This window comes from Eretmochelys imbricata, chromosome 9 (genome assembly GCF_965152235.1).
Source record: "Eretmochelys imbricata isolate rEreImb1 chromosome 9, rEreImb1.hap1, whole genome shotgun sequence".
Taxonomy (NCBI): Eukaryota; Metazoa; Chordata; order Testudines; family Cheloniidae; genus Eretmochelys; species Eretmochelys imbricata.
The window spans coordinates 32,077,422-32,096,296 of record NC_135580.1 but is presented as its reverse complement, the minus strand read 5'-3'; the positions used below and the strand labels follow the sequence as shown (position 1 = coordinate 32,096,296).

The following is an 18,875-nucleotide window of genomic DNA, read 5'->3' as shown; positions in this document are numbered from 1 at the left end:
AAATAAATGTTCCAGCACAACTGTTAATACTTCAAGCAAAATAAATGTCTCAGTGCAACTGTTAATACTTATTTTCATTCAGTAAATTACATTCATTTCCCCAACATTGAAATATTGATTGGATGTGTATTTTTTACCTTTTTATTAAAATGTGTTAATAGTCATGGTATGTCTCAAAACATAGGGAATAGATACTAGTAAAATAATATTATTTTCTCTCGTTTTTTCAAGATATGCCATTTCAGTTGCTCGAAAGATTGGTGCTCGTATTTATGCACTGCCAGATGATCTAGTAGAAGTGAAGCCAAAAATGGTTATGACAGTGTTTGCATGCTTGATGGGAAGAGGACTGAACAAAATAAAATAATTTAGACATTTAATAAAAGTTTCTGCCATGTTAAACATGATAAATGCCTCACAGTTTACAAGATTCTGAAGTTTAATGGATATAAAACCAGAGATAAATTCGTATGCACAAGTATTGATATATATTCATTAATTACATTTTAATAACTTGTTTATACTATTGAAGGTTTCATTCAAACAATTTCATATTACATGAATTATTTATGGTAATATGTTCATTACCAAATTAAGGTTACATTCTTGTATTGCTTTTTAAAAAATCTTGTAAATCAAGCCTAGTTCATACTGTTTTCATAGTTTGAAAGGAATCAGCAGCTTTTAAAATGTTGTTTCAGGATCTGCTGTGAAAATAAATTTTGATTTTTGTGGGTGTTGTTTCATGTAGTCATAGCTGTGTGAAAGTCCATTCAAACACTATTATATTTTCCCCAAACTGAACAAAGATCAGCATCATTGCCTTATTCTCTGAAGGTCTGATCCAATTCCTGCTGAAGTCAATGAGAGTCTTGCCACTGACTTTATTGGAGCTAGTTTGGACCTGTGATCACCATATTGTCTAGAATTTAGTGTTATGTTGTTGAATCTTTCATATGGGAGTAAACACCTAAATATACCAGATAGTTTTTTTACAAAACAACAAACTTTCATCAAAGTGAAGACTAACACTAAATAGTAAGGCAAATGTGTACCATGGACATTACTGGAAGATATGTGTCTATATTAATCCTTGCAGCTGGAGTAAATATCTGAACTTTCATAAACTGTTGTATCAGAAAGCAATAAACAGAGCTGGTCAGTCCAGTTTGGGGACTCAGCTTATATGTACTGCATTTTCTTTTGGAATTTATTTTAAATGAACACATGTATATCTATTTTTCTGTCATAAAAGATCAATGTCTTAGAAAGGGTACTTGATTGCAAGAAATTCTTCCTGGAAACATACAAAAAGCAACATGTTGCAGTATCTTCTGCATGGAGAAAGACTAATAGTCATTTGATTATGATTTTGGAAATGAGCATTTGTATTCCTGTGTCTGTACTATAAATTTTAGCCAAACACTTATGGTACTTCAATATTTAATAAAATTATTTTAAAAGCAGCCAGATAAGACAGAATACTCAGCTAAATACCTAGTAATTGTGGATAAAAATAAAAAAGTAAAAGCAGACACATTACCTCCCAAAACATGAAAACAATAAAAGCAACAAGATACAAGAACAATGAACAAACCGGATTAGACTAAATATTAATAATCTAATATCTGACACAGCATACTGACACAAAGAGGACACCTTGAACTAGATGATATTATATAAGGTGATACTGAACAGCTCAGAGGATTAGTGATGACATACAGAGCCTTTCTTTGCTTGGTGGTTAATAGGGGCAATGCCCACCTGGTCCATAATAAAGCTGTTAATATTTGCCAATATTATTCTATTATTTCTATTCTCAGTTGCATTAGAAGACATCCAACCCATGGCCAGGGAACTGAATCTTCTCACACAAAATTTGATGCACTTAGCCTGGTTCTGGAGACAAGTTAGTTCATGGCTGGAAGTCTTTATTTGAGATCGATTCAATCTAAGACTTTTTTGCCCAACCTCCATACTACAGGAACTAATGCTCTACAATACCATTGTCCTTCTTCCTGAGGTACACAGCTCCAAAATGATAAAAATATTATTCTGACCTGGCTTCTCTGACAATGGGTTGCTCTATATGCCCCACTGTCTGTTATAAACTCTCGCTATACTGTCACACTAGAAAAAAAATGACAGTCCTGCATCGCTCACTCCCAGGTGTCCTGAGTTACTGATTGTTGTGAGCATAGGTGCTGACTTCTGCTGGCGCCAGTGGGTGCTGGACCCCCCTTTGTCCCCAGCCCAGCCCCCATTCCAACCCCTTCCCCAAAGTCCCTGCCTTAACTCCACCTCTTCCCTGCCCCTATTCCAACCCCTTCCCCAAATGCCCACCCCCACTTCTTCCCCTGAGCGCACCGCATTCCCGCTCCTCCCCCTCCCTCCCGGAGCTTCTTACGCCGCGAAACAGCTGTTTTGCAGCAGCAAGCACTGGGAGTTAGGCGGAGAAGCGGGGACGCGGCGTGCTCAGGGGAGGAGGTGGAGGTGAGGTGAGGGGGGGCAGGGAAGGAAACTTGGCTGCACCCACCATTTTTCCCCGTGGGTGCTCCAGCCTCTGGAGTTGGCGCCTATGGTTGTGAGCATGCTTTCTAAGGACAACAACGTATTGATATCCGGGAGCGCCTGAAGGTCCCTCCTGTAGCCTAAGGGAGCCTAACTGAATCTGGGGCTCAAATGATTCTGGAGGACAATGAATAAGAAAATAGAAACCGGAGTGAGGTCACAGGGCCAGAAGAAGGGAAACTGAGGGGGACACCGTTCAGCACAGGCACTGGCTTCCTCGAGGTCCTGGGGGTGCTTGAGCCTCGCTCCACCCCAGGCCTCTTTCCCCAAACCCCCACCCTGCTTCTTCCCACACCCGTTCTGCCCCAGGCACCACTCTTTCTCCCAATCCCCCTCCCCACCCTACCCCAGCCTCTTCCCACCCAGTTCCACCTCCTCCCCTAAGTGTGCCAGTCCCAGCTCCTCCCTCTCCCCTCCCCACCTGGGAACAGCTGATCGGGGGGTGGGGGAGAGGCAGGAGCTGACTGGCAGGGCCACTGGCAGATGGGAGGTGCTGGCGGGGAGCCTGCTGCCAGTGGGTGGTAAGCACCAACTAATTTTTTTCCATGGGTGCTCCAGAGTCAGCGCCTATGCTGAGCAGAGAACCCCGGACACCACCCGCTGCTCTTCAAAGGGATCTATGGAGCCAGGGGAGGCAGCCCAGAGGAATTCTCTCAGATAGATGATCAAAGGGAGGAAGGCGATCTTGCACCACAGACACGGTGTGCATTAAAAAAGCCCCCGATTTTTAAGGTCTTTTTTGGAGGATTTTTAGGACTCATGTCTTCTCCACAACCATGAGGACTAGAAATATACTGGTTTTTTAAATGAAAGCTGAGAGTCTCATGAAATCACATGACTTCCTGGGGGGAGGTGGCAGGGTCAAGAAAATCACCACATAAGATTCATAATAAAATGGTGAGATAGTGATACTAACACCATCACCTTCTTAGTGTGGGAGGTACTTAGCTACCCCAGCACAAGGCCATCTCCCAGGCTGGATAAAACCTGCCCCACTTGCCCTAGAGCAAGGAGAAAAGGAGTACTTGTGGCACCTTAGAGACTAACAAATTTATTTGAGCATAAGCTTTTGTGAGCTACAGCTCACGTCATCGGATGCATACAGTGGAAAATACAGTGGGGAGATTTTATATACACAGAGAACATGAAACAATGGGTGTTATCATACACACTGTAACGAGAGTGATCAGGTAAGGTGAGCTATTACCAGCAGGAGGGAAAAAAAAACAACCTTTTGTAGTGATAATGAAGGTGGGCCATTTCCAGCAGTCGACAAGAAAGTGTGTACATTGGCCAAACTGGACAGCCTCTATGTAAAAGAATAAATGGACACAAATCAGACGTCAAGAATTATAACATTCAAAAACCAGTCGGAGAACACTTCAATCTCTCTAGTCACTCGATTACAGACCTAAAAGTGGCAATTCTTCAACAAAAAATACTTCAGAAACAGACTCCAACGAGAGACTGCTGAATTGGAATTAATTTGCAAACTGGACACAATTAACTTAGGCCTGACTAAAGACTGGGAGTGGCTGTGTCATTACAAAGTAAAACTATTTCCCCATGTTTATTCCCCCCTTCCCGCCCCCAGACATTCTTGTCAAGTGCTGAAAATGGCCCACCTTGATTATCACTACAAAAGGTTTTTGTCCCCTCTCCTGCTGGTAATAACTCACCTTACCTGATCATTCTGGTTACAGTGTGTAGGGTAACACCCATTGTTTCATGTTCTCTGTGTATATAAAATCTCCCCACTGTATTTTCCACTGCATGCATCCGATGAAGTGAGCTGTAGTTCAGGAAAGCTTATGCTCAAATAAATTGGTTAGTCTCTAAGGTGCCACAAATCCTCCTGTTCTTTTTGCAGATACAGACTAACAGGGCTGCTACTCTGAACCTAGAGCAAGGGACACCCCTGGGAACAAGGGGGAGAAAAGGGGCCCAGGAGGAACAGGGAGATGAGGAATGGGGGGCCGAGGAGGGGAAACTTAGGCGAACTGCCACCACGGGTGTCAGTTAATGTACCTGCCCAGGAGGCGGGGGCAGGCTCCCCGGGCGGACAGCGCCCCTGAGCGGAGGAAGGGGGAGAAGCACCCAGAGACGGAAGGAGCCAAGCACCTGCCTCAGCCCCAGGCATCGGAGTCTGGCTTCCCTGAGTCCTGGGCCCCGCCCCACGTCCTCCAGCCAGGCCCAGCTCCTCTGGGGCCCGTGGCTCTCCCCCGCGCCTGCGCAGCGAGCGGGGCGACAGGTCGCTCCCCGCCCTGCACGGTGTTGACAGTGTCGGGTTTACGGCCCAGCTGTCCGGGTGCGAGGCGGCTGCCGGGCGGCCCGCTGCGTGGGGAACCCCGGGGCGGGCTGGTCCGGGCCCCCCGCACCCGGATGGGCCTGGCGGAGCCGGCACCATGGCCGCCCTGTACCAGAGCTCGGACCCGTCCGCCTCGGCCTCCCCCAACAAGCTGCTGGCGCTGAAGGACGTGAGGCAGGTGAAGGAGGAGACCACCCTGGACGAGAAGCTCTTCCTGCTGGCCTGCGACAAAGGTGTGGGCGCAGCCCGCCCCTCGCCCCGGGGCCGCTGTCGGGGTCGGGCTCGTGTGACATGGGGGCGGGACGCCGCCCCTCCCGTGGGGCATCCGCTTTGGGGGCGGGGGCCCGAGCTGGCCTGCAGCCGGTCTCTGCCCGCCGGCAGGGTGCGCGGTGCTGGGCAGCCGGCCTCTGCCCGCTAGGCTCAGGCCCCGCAGTCCCTTTTCTCCCAGTGGGGTTTCAGGTATAAATAGGTTAGGGCTGTGGTCAAAGGTCTCCTCGCAGCGCAGGCTGCACAAAGCGCCTCTCTAGCCGGAAACCTTTTTTTTGCCCATTAAATTATTGAATGTTTACGTTAGAACATAATGAAAGAAGCCTGGACGCCACAGCGGAAGTTAGCAGGCAGAGGAGACAACTATCCATCATATGAACTTTCACACACAGGGGAATATAAAGGACATAAAAGGCAATAAAAGTAGAAAGGAGGGAAAGCGGGAGACTTCTTATGTCTTGTAATCTGTTCCAGGCAGGGACCATACTTTCCTGTGTGTTGCACCCTGTGGAGGTCCCTGCACATAATAATCTGCTTCCTGTCCCATAAAATGGATCGCTGAGCCCCAGGGGAAGTTCTGTATTACTTCTCTCTGGTTTCTTCCTCCTGTGTGAATCAGGGGTGAGTGGGTTCAATAATGCTGCATCATAATGCTTGTGTCCCCCTTTTTATAATTAAAAACTTGTAACACTGACAAAAAGAGTCAAATTAGAAAAGAGTCATATAAATAATAGCGTTGAAAAAGACAGGGACTCTAATTTGGTTCCTCTTTGGTCTCATACAGTACATAGGAGTCACTGCCCTGATCATTGAAAAGCACTTGCATGTGAGTTTGTACTGGTGGGACATAAGCAGAAGCTTAAATACTTTCCTGAATAGAAATAAATCTAAGCATGTGCTTAAGAGCTTTCCTGAGTTGGGATTTATAAGGGGTGAGGAAGAGTGACTTAACTGTGTTGTTTAATTTCACATCTAATGTAAATAACCCGTTTCTAGTTTGGCTGCTCAGCAGCCTTATATGTTAAATATTTTTGGTCAGATGTCATGGATTACTGGTAGATTATTTCATATTTAAAGTCATCTTAAATTTTACCATGAGCATATGCTTTGCATTTTATTCTAATTGATAAAAGTATTATGTTTTATTTAATTTTCAGAATATATACCAGTAAAAATGAATCCAAAATACTAAGACATATTCGTATGTTGCTTGTTTAGGTGACTATTACATGGTTAAGAAACTCTTGGAGCAGAACAGCTCAGGTGACATGAACATAAATTGTGTGGATGTGCTTGGGAGAAATGCTATAACCATTACCATTGAAAATGAAAACTTGGACATACTACAGCTTCTTTTGGATTATGGCTGTCAGGTACAGAACCACTACACACTCGTTATGTCCTTGTTGTTTTTTGTTGTCTTTTCAGAACCTGCAAGAAAAAAGTTATCAATTTTGTCCTTTTTCAGTTGGTAAACATTGATTTCCTCCTCCATGCCTACGTCATGTTTCTAGTGGAGCTTAAATAAAGATGGCAAATTTGTTTATTTTCATGTTACTGCATCACCATCTTCAGTGATTCCAGTAGAGCTCTGGAAATAATTTGGTTATTTGCGCTGCAGAGCAAGTGCACACATTGTTCCCCAAACAAATTACTGACTACTTTTTAATATTCTGCAATGGAATTGTAAATTCTTAAAATATTTAGAATGCAAATATCACTTCGCCACTAGATAATAACAACTTTTAGGATGGGTGAAGAGTGAAGTTAGAACATTAAATATTCTTTTCAAGTATCTTAGCTCTAGTCTAAAGCAAGCGTACACTTCTGTAGTTCAGAGTTCAGGTACAGTGTATTGTTAAATAATTATATTTTACATGATGTTAAAAGTTAATTACGATATAAGAAGTAGCACCATTTTTTTTCCTGTTTCATTTCAGAATTGCACAATGTTGCTTCTTTTCCACACTGCGGTTAGAATAAGGTTCAACATAGATCTCTGACTGACAGGGATTTTAAATTCAGTGGAATGATGAAAGTGTATCTACCTGTGAATTTTTAGTTTTGACTTACAAGCTTTCTGTCTGAATCTCTTGCCATTCCTCAATTCTGCTTTGCTCCCAAGTTGTTCAGGTGATTGTGATGATGGCTAGCTCTCCCTCCAAGCCTGCTTTCTCCAGTGTCTTTCAAGCAGTGGAAGCATGTGCTGCCCACCAAGCTTTCCTTGATAAGATGCTGCTTCCTCTGTTGCTAAGAGGGGACAAGTTTCTATTCTAACTTTCCCCGTTTTTAAACAGAAATGTTAAGTTTACAAAGAACAATGTAAAGTGAAAAATAAAAGGTGGTTTAACTTAGCCTTGCAGAAGCCTCATGAAAAGTTACCAGCCCAGACAGAACCTACCCTCTCGCCTTTACCATGATGGTAATGTACAGAAACTGATATTTTACTCCCACTTTCAAAATAAAATTATTTGCTCCATGCAGGATAATGGAATTTTGGAAGATTGGCTTAACTAGAGATGATCACTATTAAAATGTGTGATTGATCAGCAGTAAAGCTGAAAAATGGTGGAGACTGGGGGAAGAGTTACAAAGCAACAGAATAGTTAAGGATCAGTGTACAACCCTGTACAGCTTCATTGTTGATTGTTTCAGAGTAGCAGCTGTGTTAGTCTGTATCCGCAAAAAGAAAAGGAGTACTTGTGGCACCTTAGAGACTAACAAATTTATTGGAGCATAAGCTTTTGTGAGCTACAGCTCACTTCATCGGATGCATACAGTGGAAATAAGTGGGGAGATTTTATATACACAGAGAACCTGAGACAATGTGTGTTACCATACACATTGTAACGAGAGTGATCAGGTAAGGTGAGCTATTACCAGCAGGAGAGCGGGCGGGGGGACCTTTTGTAGTGATAATCAAGATGGGCCATTTCCAGCAGTTGACAAGAATGGCTGAGGAACAGCCGGGTGGGCAGGGAAATAAATATGGGGAAATAGTTTTACTTTGTGTAATGACCCATTCACTCCCAGTCTTTATTCAAGTCTAAATTAATTGTATCCAGTTTGCAAATTAATTCCAATTCAGCAGTCTCTCGTTGGAGTCTGTTTTTAAAGTTTTTTTGCTGAAGAATTGCCACTTTTAGGTCTGTAATCGAGTGACCAAAGAGATTGAAGTGTTCTCCGACTGGTTTTTGAATGTTATAATTCTTGACGTCTGATTTAAGAATAAATAGACACAAATCAGACGTCAAGAATTATAACGTTCAAAAACCAGTCGGAGAACACTTCAATCTCTTTGGTCACTCGATTACAGACCTGAAAGTGGCAATTCTTCAGCAAAAAAACTTCAAAAACAGATTCCAACGAGAGACTGCTGAATTGGAATTAATTTGCAAACTGGACACAATTAACTTAGGCCTGACTAAAGACTGGGAGTGGCTGTGTCATTACAAAGTAAAACTATTTCCCCATGTTTATTCCCTCCTTCCCGCCCCCAGACATTCTTGTCAACTGCTGAAAATGGCCCACCTTGATTATCACTGCAAAAGGTCCCCGCTCTGCTCTCCTGCTGGTAATAGCTCACCTTTCCTAATCACTCTTGTTACAGTTTGTATGGTAACACCCATTGTCTCATGTTCTCTGTGTATATAAAATCTCCCCACTGTATTTCCACTGTATGCATCCGATGAAGTGAGCTGTAGCTCACAAAAGCTTATGATCTAATAAATTTGTTAGTCTCTAAGGTGCCACAAGTACTCCTTTTCTTTATTCTTGATTGTGTGGTTGTCTGACATCATCTACAATTGTACCAAGCCAAATAGAGGTATTCCAGGCAGGAATTATATTTTGTGTTGCTAAAATGGCAAGGAGCCAGAGACTCTTCCTTGATCCTTCTTGAATGGTTTGTGTCTTTTTCCCTCATTCGGACAGGATACAACATACGCATTTTAAATAGCCCTCAACATTGGTCCTTCTGTCACATTTCTTTAAATTATATCTTGTTTCAGCTCCTTCAGTCCGGGACCTAGGAGTGAAGTTTGTTGAGGGGGATCACTTTCCTTTTCAGATCATTGTTGGTCACTCTTGCAGTGGAACAAAACTGTCACTAGCACCATGTTAACTCATAGAATGACCCAAAGATTTTGAATCTTCACCCTATATGTGGTAGAGTGGATGGATAATGTTGATTAATGCTGCAGATTATGCATTGTTTTAGTAGGAGACACTCCTGGGGATTTAGAACAGACTTCAAACTACAAACAGTGTCTTTGCTTAGATTAACAAGGATTGCAGGTTTGACCCTGGAGAATAGTAATGCGGGAGAAGCTTGTTTGTATTAGTTTTCTATCTATCTTCCATTATGCTGTTTTTAAGATCACTTTTACTCTATAATGAATTTAATCTGCTCCTGCATATTTCTTATATCTGCCAAAAATTGTAGTGATTTTTCTTTTGCATCTTCATCATTTTATGGCAGTCTTTTTAAAAAAAAAAAACTCTGTAGTTCTTTGTAATGTATTTGAGTACATCATTTGCTGTTTAACTTCAAAATCCTACTTTTTTTGTTTTTTTTGCATACTGTCTATTTTACCGTTGCTTCAGATTTAACCTCCTATTTTCTCTCTTCAGTCTACAGATGCACTTTTGGTGGCGATTGACTCAGAAGTGGTGGGAGCTGTTGATATATTACTTAATCATCGACCAAAACGATCCTCAAGACCAACTATTGTAGTTAGTACTATTAATTCTTGTTAATTTTAGTTGGTACACCAGAAATTTAAAAAAAAAAAAATCCTCTAAGGCTAAGAGGCTGTAAAAAATTAACTGAAGACTAAGGTCTAAATTCAGTCCTGTTACAGATGCAGATCTTCATATGAGGATCTTGATTTGAATAGTATATTTACACTATTAATTTAAAGTTAGTGTTAACTATCATATTACACACATGAAAAGTAAAAAAAATCGATGCTTGTAAATCGTTTTTGTAGTACAAATTATTGGCAGATCTGACTGAAAAAACCCAGTAGATTTGGGGTAAAACTTCACTGAATTTAAGATTCACCTGAAATTTCTACCTTCATTTAAAAACTAATAGTTTGAGATCCTTCCTTACAATCACTAAATATCAAGGTGCTTTAAAAAGTTTTACTGAGTGGAAAAACCTTGTAATGAGTAAGCATGTCTGTAATGCTGCAGGAGTGAGTGAGGTGAGTATGCATGTGTACACGTGCACATTACAAATCAGTTTTGTATAGTTTCTCTGCACCTGAATACTGGAATGGGGAAAAAAAATCACTCAAGAAAAAATTTTACTTAAAAATTTTAAAAAAAATACTGAATTCTATTTTTCTATGGGCAACTTTAAACAATTTTCTTTCCTCATAACAAGATTCTCATTCTGACAGTTCCATGAGGACACATACTACACATGTGGAAAATGTTTTTAATCTTTTAAGTTTTCTTCCAAGAGGAAATAAAAAAGGAAGAGACACAATGAAATAGGGCCCTTAAAAGAAAACAGTTGGAGTTCTTATGTATTGTACCAGGCTATCTCTCTCAGAGCTACAAAATGGTTGAAATTTTTTGTGCAAATAGCTCATGAATATGTAAGTGGATCTCATTTAACCTTAACACAGTTTCCTTTCAAAGTAGTATTCCTTACAATTTATATAGCTCCGAGCATTCCCTGTTGGTACAGTACAAAGCAGAATTCAAGGGAGATTGCCTGTGGGTAGGTTATGAATTGCATATTTTATTTTGTGTTAGGGATGACTGACTCTCAGATTGTGGAATGAAGCAAAGTCATGAGTGAATGGAGCATGAACATTATCTTCTCCAACTCATGAACAAAAAAAAAAAAAGTGTGATACTGACCACCTGCTTTTGTTACGAATTATAAATGATTTCCTCCTTCGCAGCCAGGATTCCCCAAAGTTCTGAAGGACTCTTATTTTGCTAAAGTCATTATCACATGTTTCTCACGATATGTTGAGGAAATAGAGAAAGTAAACTTTCCTTTAAGTGGGAGTTACATTATAGAAGGGGTGAGCTCCGATTTTAAAGTAAATTAATTAAAAAAAAAAAAAGATCTGAGTATGGACATATAGAATTTTATCAGAGAAGTAATGGAACATATAGAGAGAACTCCTTTACCAAGGGAAACCGCAGCATTTTTTCCCCACATCGAGGTCTGTCCAAGTAATGCAGGTTGCAAAAATTAAATGTTTATTCTTCATTGCTCATATGAATTTTGTATTGGTGAAAGGCACCAAAAATTATTGCCCTAGAATCTAAAAGTTCTTTCTTTATCCTCAGAACAGGTGCAGTGTGAGGAGCAGCTGAATAGTCTTTCCATACAGCTCTGCTAATGTTCTTGAACCCTAACTGAGGGACGGTTTTTTCTGGTGATGAGAGGGTTCAGTCTTCATGGCTTTTTAACCCTTGTCCTTTTTGCTGACTATAATTAATGTGTATATTTGTCCTCTAAGAACTGAAATGAGACAATAGTGTAATTGTATCTTTGGAAGGCAGGCAATTTCCAATATTTAGATAGCTTACAAATTTGTGAAATCAAGATTATTGGTGGGGGGAATGTGTTAATCAGAACTTGACTTGGGCCCATGTTGATCAATCATGTTAATTATAACTTATAGATAAACGTTTTAATAAAGTTGCATGTGATAATCTAAAACTTGTCTAAATGTTATTTCAGAAACTTATGGAGCGTATTCAGAACCCAGAGTACTCAACAACTATGGATGTAGCACCTGTCATTCTAGCTGCTCATCGTAACAACTATGAAATCCTTACTATGCTGTTAAAACAGGATATATCTCTACCCAAACCTCATGCTGTTGGCTGTGAATGCACCTTGTGCACAGCAAAGAACAAAAAAGATAGCCTACGGCACTCCAGGTCAGAAATATCAGATCTTGGTAATAACAAAAAATCCTCAAGGTATACCAAACTACATAAATCTGTAGCATCATTCAGAGTCAACATGTCTCTCTTTAAGTTGGAATTTAGAGGTGTATTTTATCTCATATATTTATTTGGGGATAGATTGAGCTTGTATGCCTTGGTGGAGGTCAGTGGGGTTTCCTCGGTTTCCCTCTGTGATCTGAAGGTGTTTATTCAGATTTGTTTTAAGTATGTCTTTTTGTGAGGTGTTGGGGGTCTTTGGGTGCGGGAGCCATAGAAATAAAATTTTCATTTAAAAATACTTTATTTTTATTAACTAATTTCATGAAGGAAGAAAAGAGGAAAAAATTCAAATATAGTAAATTATCTAATTTCTTTCAATAATTGTAATTTATGCTAGAAGGAGGGTTGTAAGCCTAAGAAAACAACATTTTATCAGAACTTAATTTGGAAAATGGAGAACCAAATGTGTAAAATTAAATGGAATATGATATTTTACATTTTATGTAAGTATGATGTAAGGGTGCAATGGAAAAGCAGTTTGCTGACTCAAACCACAAATTTTATTTATTAAACGCAACAAAATACTTCAAGACTGGAAATAATTAGATATTTGAGGCATTTACAGAATAATTCCCATACATATAAAGGTAGTATAAGTGGACTGTAGTTACAGTCTGACATTTTGAGCAACTCCTGTGTGTCAAAATGGCTCAAAACTAAACTGAAAGCACTGGTATTGGCATTCAAATACAAAGGGCAATATTCTGATACCCTTACCCATGTTGGGTAGTACCTTACTCCTTGAATATTCCCGTTGACTTCAGTATAAGTAAGGATATCAGAATCTACACCAAGATATTAGTGACTTAGGCTATGTCTACGCTATGGACCTTACAGCGACACAGCTGTACTGCTGCAAGGTCTCCTGTGTAGCTGCTCTATGCTGGCAGCTCTCTCATGACCGCATAATTAAACCACCCCAATGAGCGACGGTAGTTATGTTGGCAGGAGAGTGTCTCCCACCGACATAGCGATGTCCACGCTGGTCCTTTTGCCGGTGAAACTTTTGTCAGTTGGAATGGGTGTTTTGTTTTGTTTTTTCACGCCCCTGACGGACAAAAGTGTAGACATAGCCTTAGAAATACCTAAGAAAGTTACATATAGATGAAACTGAAATGAACTATTGAGATTTGACAACTTTGTTCCAGAGTGGAAGTGTAAAGGTGGTGTGGGAGGTATGATGTACATGTTTTGGAACTGTGAAATTACATATAAATTTTGCAAAGGGAAAAGCAGTGCTGTAAATGAGATTAACACACCTACATTTGCTGCTTTCTCTGGACTTCAGTATTCTGACGTTATAGAAATTGCTGACACTTCCTTTGCAGGTACAATGTGGATTACATGCACTAAAAATCTAATTGTGATGATAATTTAAGAGAGCTAGTATTAAATATAAATTACCGCATTTACTGTTGTTTTTTTCCCCTAATTGTTCTTGTGACACTTAAGACTAGAGCACAGTGGATCAAATTATCCCCAGAGCTCTGACCTTTTGAAATCTTATGACAAATTAGTGTGTGATTTATTTTTTAAACATTTTGCTGGTTGCTGTTTAGTTCAACATAATCAGTAAAAGTTGTAGTGTTGATGGAACCTAATATTCTCAGTTGCAGAGCCTGAGCTGGAAAGACTTTTACTAATTTTATATTCTAGTCTTCAAAAAAGTTTTTAACTAGGTTTACATCCTCTCCAACTGATCTGATTTGCATTTGAGTGAAACACTTATTTCCTTGTCTAATGGAAATAGTTGTTAATGGATCAAAAATCAATTTCTAACAGGTATTTTTAACTTGGAATTTATCCTTCCAGTTTCCAAAATAATTTTTACATTGCTTTTTAGAGATCTTTGATGGAAATCTTGGTAACTAAAAACTTTCTTGGATTATGTTTATGCAATGGATATGAAGTTTATTTTTATTGCACTTATAGCCCATTAATTTTCCTTTAAAGTTCAGACTTATTTTGCCTACTACAACAATCTGATATTAGCAGGATGAGAATTACTGGTCATTACATAGATGAAGAGTATTTCCTGATCATTCCCCCACCACACAAGATAGGATCATGTCTTTTTTTTTTTTTTCAACCTTCCTCATAGCAACCCAGAGTTCTGGCTAGTTAGTTAAGGTAGTTAAAAGGGAGGGAAAAACAAACACAAAACTTCGTTGCAACTTGCAGCTGGTGTCCAGTGCATTTAGACTGAATGGGTAACATGCTCTTGGGGTAAAAAATTGAGCATGGAACACAGGAGGCTACTGGCATCAACCTGGGTTAGTTTGGAATGAGGGTGGTCTTAAATCTCATACAAGCTAAGTCACACTAGTGAGTACTCTCATCTCATGAACGAGGGTATGGTATAAGGATGTTGTCTCCCTTCCCTCCTGGTTACTGTAGACAGTTTTACCGTACTGGACCCAAATAGCTGCTCGGTAATTGAAGATAGAGGCATTTTGCTTCCCGTTCTCCATTGCTTTGAGGTTCATTTATTAAAGTTGAGGCTTCTGCCTCATTTAATACATTCCTTTTGACTTTTTCTGTGTGTCATGATTAATGCTATGTGACCTTGCACCTTTGAAATTCATGTCATTTACCAGTCCTGCTGTCTGATTGGAACAAGCATTACTTTAACTGATGTCTTCTGCTGCTGTACTGACTGTGGTTGGAATAGCAGTGAGGAGAATAGAGCAAGCCAGTGTTGCAGCCTTCCTATGATATAAACTCCATTTAAAATAATGGGAGTTCTTCATATATGAAGGACTGCAGAATTGGACTCAAAATCGTTTCCTCCTTTGACACATCACATTAAATGTTTCTCACTTGAAAATTCTAAGTGACCCAGTATGTTGTCTTTAGGCCTAAAATCAAAATCAGCAGGCATAAATGCTCTGGGAGAGTATAAATGGAACTTTAATTTCCTTTTGTCCTTTTGCAATGGACTTCAAAGTAGATGTGAGCACCCTACCTAGTGAGATTTATGAACCCGCCCACCCCCCGATTTTATGGCTGTAATCTCTCTTTAAATTAGTTTTAGCGTTTCTGAGATTTGAGGACGTATTGTGATTTGCAAATGCTAATCAAATGAAGCGTCTTCATCTTAAGAAGTTGCCTTACTCTCTGAACCTTTTGTCTCAGATTTCGTCTTGACATCTATCGTTGTTTGGCCAGTCCTGCCTTAATAATGTTGACAGAGGAGGATCCAATCCTGAGAGCTTTTGAACTTAGTGCAGACTTAAAAGAGCTAAGTCTTGTCGAAGTTGAATTCAGGTAGGAATGAAAAGAAATACAAACTTACTTTTGTCTCTCTCTTTTGTTTTCCACATAGCTCATGTTTTTGTGTTTGTTTGGCACTGTAGTCAGCTATTAAAAAAAATCAGATTGAGATTAATGGTGGGGAATGAATTAAGACTGATGAATCATCAAACACATTTTAAAAAGTAGTTACAACATTGCTGAGCAGTGTCTGCCAAAACTTTTTCATTTTGCCATAATGAGGCTATGTTTACACTACTCTTTATGTCGGCAAAATGTGTGTCGCTCAGAGGTGTAACTATTCCATGAGAGATCTTACAGTGGCGCAGCTGCATCGGTACATCGATGCCACTGTAAGCTCTCTAGTGTAGACATAGCCTTAATCGTTTGATCCTTTTTAGTGGTAGGCACTTGAGTGTGTTTAGTGTCATCAGCTTTTCACCTCCCCAGATCTGAGTTGAAATTTGAAGTGAACTGATATTAAAAACTAGTTGGACACCACAACACTTAGTTCCTAGCCCACACAATTTCTAGCTTACTCATATCTCAAACATATTCTGTAATTTGCCAGGACTAAGATAACAAGGAATTCTGCAAGTCCTTGGGGTTCATGTACACACTATACAGCACTTGTCCACATGGAGCCCGACTCAGGTTTGTTTGTTTTTCTCTTTGCTTACTCTATATGAACACTAAAATGTAAAAATAAATAAATAAAACATTTGATACCAAAAGTGCCATGTCTATATTATAAACTAACAAGCCACATGATTTTGTGTTAAACTAATCAGGCTTTTTTTCCTGTTAAAAATTTCAAAATATTTGGCGACTGTTAATTACCACTTCTATTTAAAGTATTCATATAGAGGTTGGATTTAGCCTTTCGTAAAGAGATGGGAATAAAATGATGCAAGTAAAGAACTGCTGCTAGATGTTAGTTTATAAGACCATTAAGACTTAAAGCACAGGCTTATCGTAATAAGGAAAAACTGTAAAGACCCTGAAGACCTCCTGGAGCTGCAGGAGGAGCAGATCTGAGATGCGGGGGACAGAATTGATATGATATGGGAACTTGTGGGACAGAATTGATTTGGAGTTGGGAGGGGGCAGGAAGATGTGGAACTGAGAATTCCTGCAGCAGTGGCCAAAATCACCTTACTATACATTTGGGAGAGTTGGCGATGCCAATTGCCTATCTGTGGGAGGAGGTGAAAGTTAAAAAATCGCAATATTATTTGTAATATTGTAGTAGTCTTGGCATAAACTGATTAAACAAGTTTAGGCTCTGCCTTGACATTGCTTTTCATACTGAAATTACAGCTCCAGTAATTTAATATTCTGTTCTGTTATGAGATCTGCTTCAATACTACAACCTCCAGTTATATTGTGATCAGTAGCGGGAGTATATTTCTGATATAATAGATTAACTTGTATCTAATTTTTGCTGTCTGTTGTAAATGGAGATCTCTTTAGAAAGTCTCCTTTTTTATAAGGATAATACATTAAACTACTATTTTAAACACATCAGTGTATTTTTAAAATACAAGGCTACTCTGCAAAAAGCTACTTATTTACCATTATTAGGTACATTTAAAAAAAAAAAAGTTCAAATGATTTAAAAAAAAAATCTTTCATGCATTGGAATGGCTGGTCATAACCACATCAGAAATTTGGTAAAAGTTGTACTGTAGTAAAAAAAGGTTAAGCTTTACATTTGAATTGTTGCGTGAGTCACATGGCTCTTCATAATTCTCTTCAGAAATGCTTGTCTGAGCACACAGTCTTCAATTTCTGTATCTGTATTGCAGCAAAAATGCAGAGGTTGTATCTTAGTCACAATTTTTTAAAAATAAAATGGTTGAAGGAAAAAAGTGAAATCTGTGAACAAGGAGGATACAAATGGAACTAATTTAAAAATTTTGTTTCAAGGTTTCTCTGTCCTGTCTCCCCATCTCCCTCCGACACAAATACTTCAGTATTGTATCCATAAAGGATCAGATGACGATTTGAAAGATCCACTTATAGTTCTTGTTAGCTTTCTCCCTGCATGTTCACATCCATTAAACTACAACTTGCTTTCTTTATATTCCCTGTAATTAAAAATGATTGCAGAAATGTAGGGGATAACTATCTATCTCAGCCATCATTTCCTAATCTCATGTAGATATTTTCTTGTCCAAGGCAAAATATCATATCCTAAATCTAGTTTCTTCGTTTGGGCACTATTCTCTCTCAGTGAGGGTTCAGCTCTTGCTCTTACGTGACGATAACTTGTATTGAAGTATATTACATTCCCTGGTGAGACTAGAAGAAGGTGTGATTTTTCTCTGTATCTACTAATTTAATAAATCAGTTCCAACAAATAGTCTTAACTTTCAACTGATGGGATTAAAAAAATTCCTACATAAGAAATAGTCAACTTTTTCCCATGCTGTGAATTATTGTAAGAAGATTAGGTGACTATTAGTAAATTTTTATGAGGGAGACTGGGAAGTGTACATTTTAACCTGTGGAGATTTAAACTTTTAAGTTACAAGTAAAAAGAAGGCAAATATTACACTACAACTCTGTTTAGTAATTTCACCTCCATAGATCTGTCAGATTAGGATACAAAGGATGGTGCACACAGAACTGAAATATGTTGTTACACTGGAAACTTGCATAGACCTGTCTTCACTGTGAATGGCTCTAGAAAATGCTGTTGGCCCCTAATTTTATATAACAGCTTCATATAACTCAGTTTTGTGAAGCATATCTTTCTGTCCCGCCACTTAAGAGAGATAATTAATGTGTATATTGAAGTCTGAGTCAGAGGTACATTAATATCTGCTACTTTTGTATTTTCTAGAAATGATTATGAGGAACTAGCCCAGCAATGCAAAACCTTTGCTAAAGATTTGCTTGCACAGGCACGGAACTCACGGGAACTGGAAGTTATCCTAAACCATACAGCTAGTGATGAGCATGTGGACAAACGAGGATTGTTAGAAGAGAGGATGAATTTGAGTCGCCTAAAACTTGCTATCAAGTATAACCAAAAGGAGGTATGTCTGTCTCTCTGTGTGTCTCTCTCTCTCTCTCTCTCTTAATTTGTTATACATAGGCTTGAAAGGATTAGTTTTTTATCGATAAATTTAGATTTCACTGTACACAAACAAACTGATGAAACAATATTTCCTTCAATGGTAATCAAAATTTACAGATAGCAAAGTAAGAAAAATTTGAAAGGTCATATAAAATGAGGACTGTTTTTAAAAACAAAACAAAACCAAAACTAGCTATAGTGAGTGAATTTTCCATACTTAGGGCCATAGTGTCATAGAGTTTAAGGTCAGAAGGGACACCAAATAATCTGATCTGACCTCCTGTATGTCAGAGGCCGCCACCACCACCATCTCCCAGCACTCGCACACTAAACCCTACAATTAGACCATAGTATTACAACCCACAGAAGACTGGACTATTATGTGCAACAGATATTTTTTAAGCA

The 18,875-nt window shown here is 39.3% G+C and overlaps 2 protein-coding genes across 6 annotated transcripts in view; both read left to right on the top strand.

Annotated features, from left to right (window-relative positions):
- Window positions 1-367, top strand: part of PLS1 (plastin 1) — a 49,905-nt gene extending 49,538 nt beyond the window's left edge. The window contains exon 15 of the mRNA XM_077826351.1: window positions 232-367. Coding sequence (XP_077682477.1) covers window positions 232-367 — 136 coding nt within the window. The remainder of the gene's footprint in view (window positions 1-231) is intronic.
- A 4,412-nt stretch (window positions 368-4,779) lies between these two features.
- TRPC1 (transient receptor potential cation channel subfamily C member 1) overlaps window positions 4,780-18,875 on the top strand; it is a 47,911-nt gene continuing 33,815 nt past the window's right edge. Inside the window, exons 1-6 of one of the 5 annotated variants that reach the window (XM_077827277.1) lie at window positions 4,780-5,112; window positions 6,365-6,519; window positions 9,779-9,880; window positions 11,862-12,064; window positions 15,269-15,400; window positions 18,234-18,429. In XM_077827277.1, coding sequence (XP_077683403.1) covers window positions 4,977-5,112; window positions 6,365-6,519; window positions 9,779-9,880; window positions 11,862-12,064; window positions 15,269-15,400; window positions 18,234-18,429 — 924 coding nt within the window. In that variant the 5' untranslated portion in view covers window positions 4,780-4,976. Of the gene's footprint in view, window positions 5,113-5,645; window positions 5,768-6,364; window positions 6,520-9,778; window positions 9,881-11,861; window positions 12,065-15,268; window positions 15,401-15,956; window positions 16,040-18,233; window positions 18,430-18,875 lie in introns of those variants that run through there. The other 4 variants (XM_077827278.1, XM_077827275.1, XM_077827276.1 and 1 more) reach the window with 4 other exon arrangements.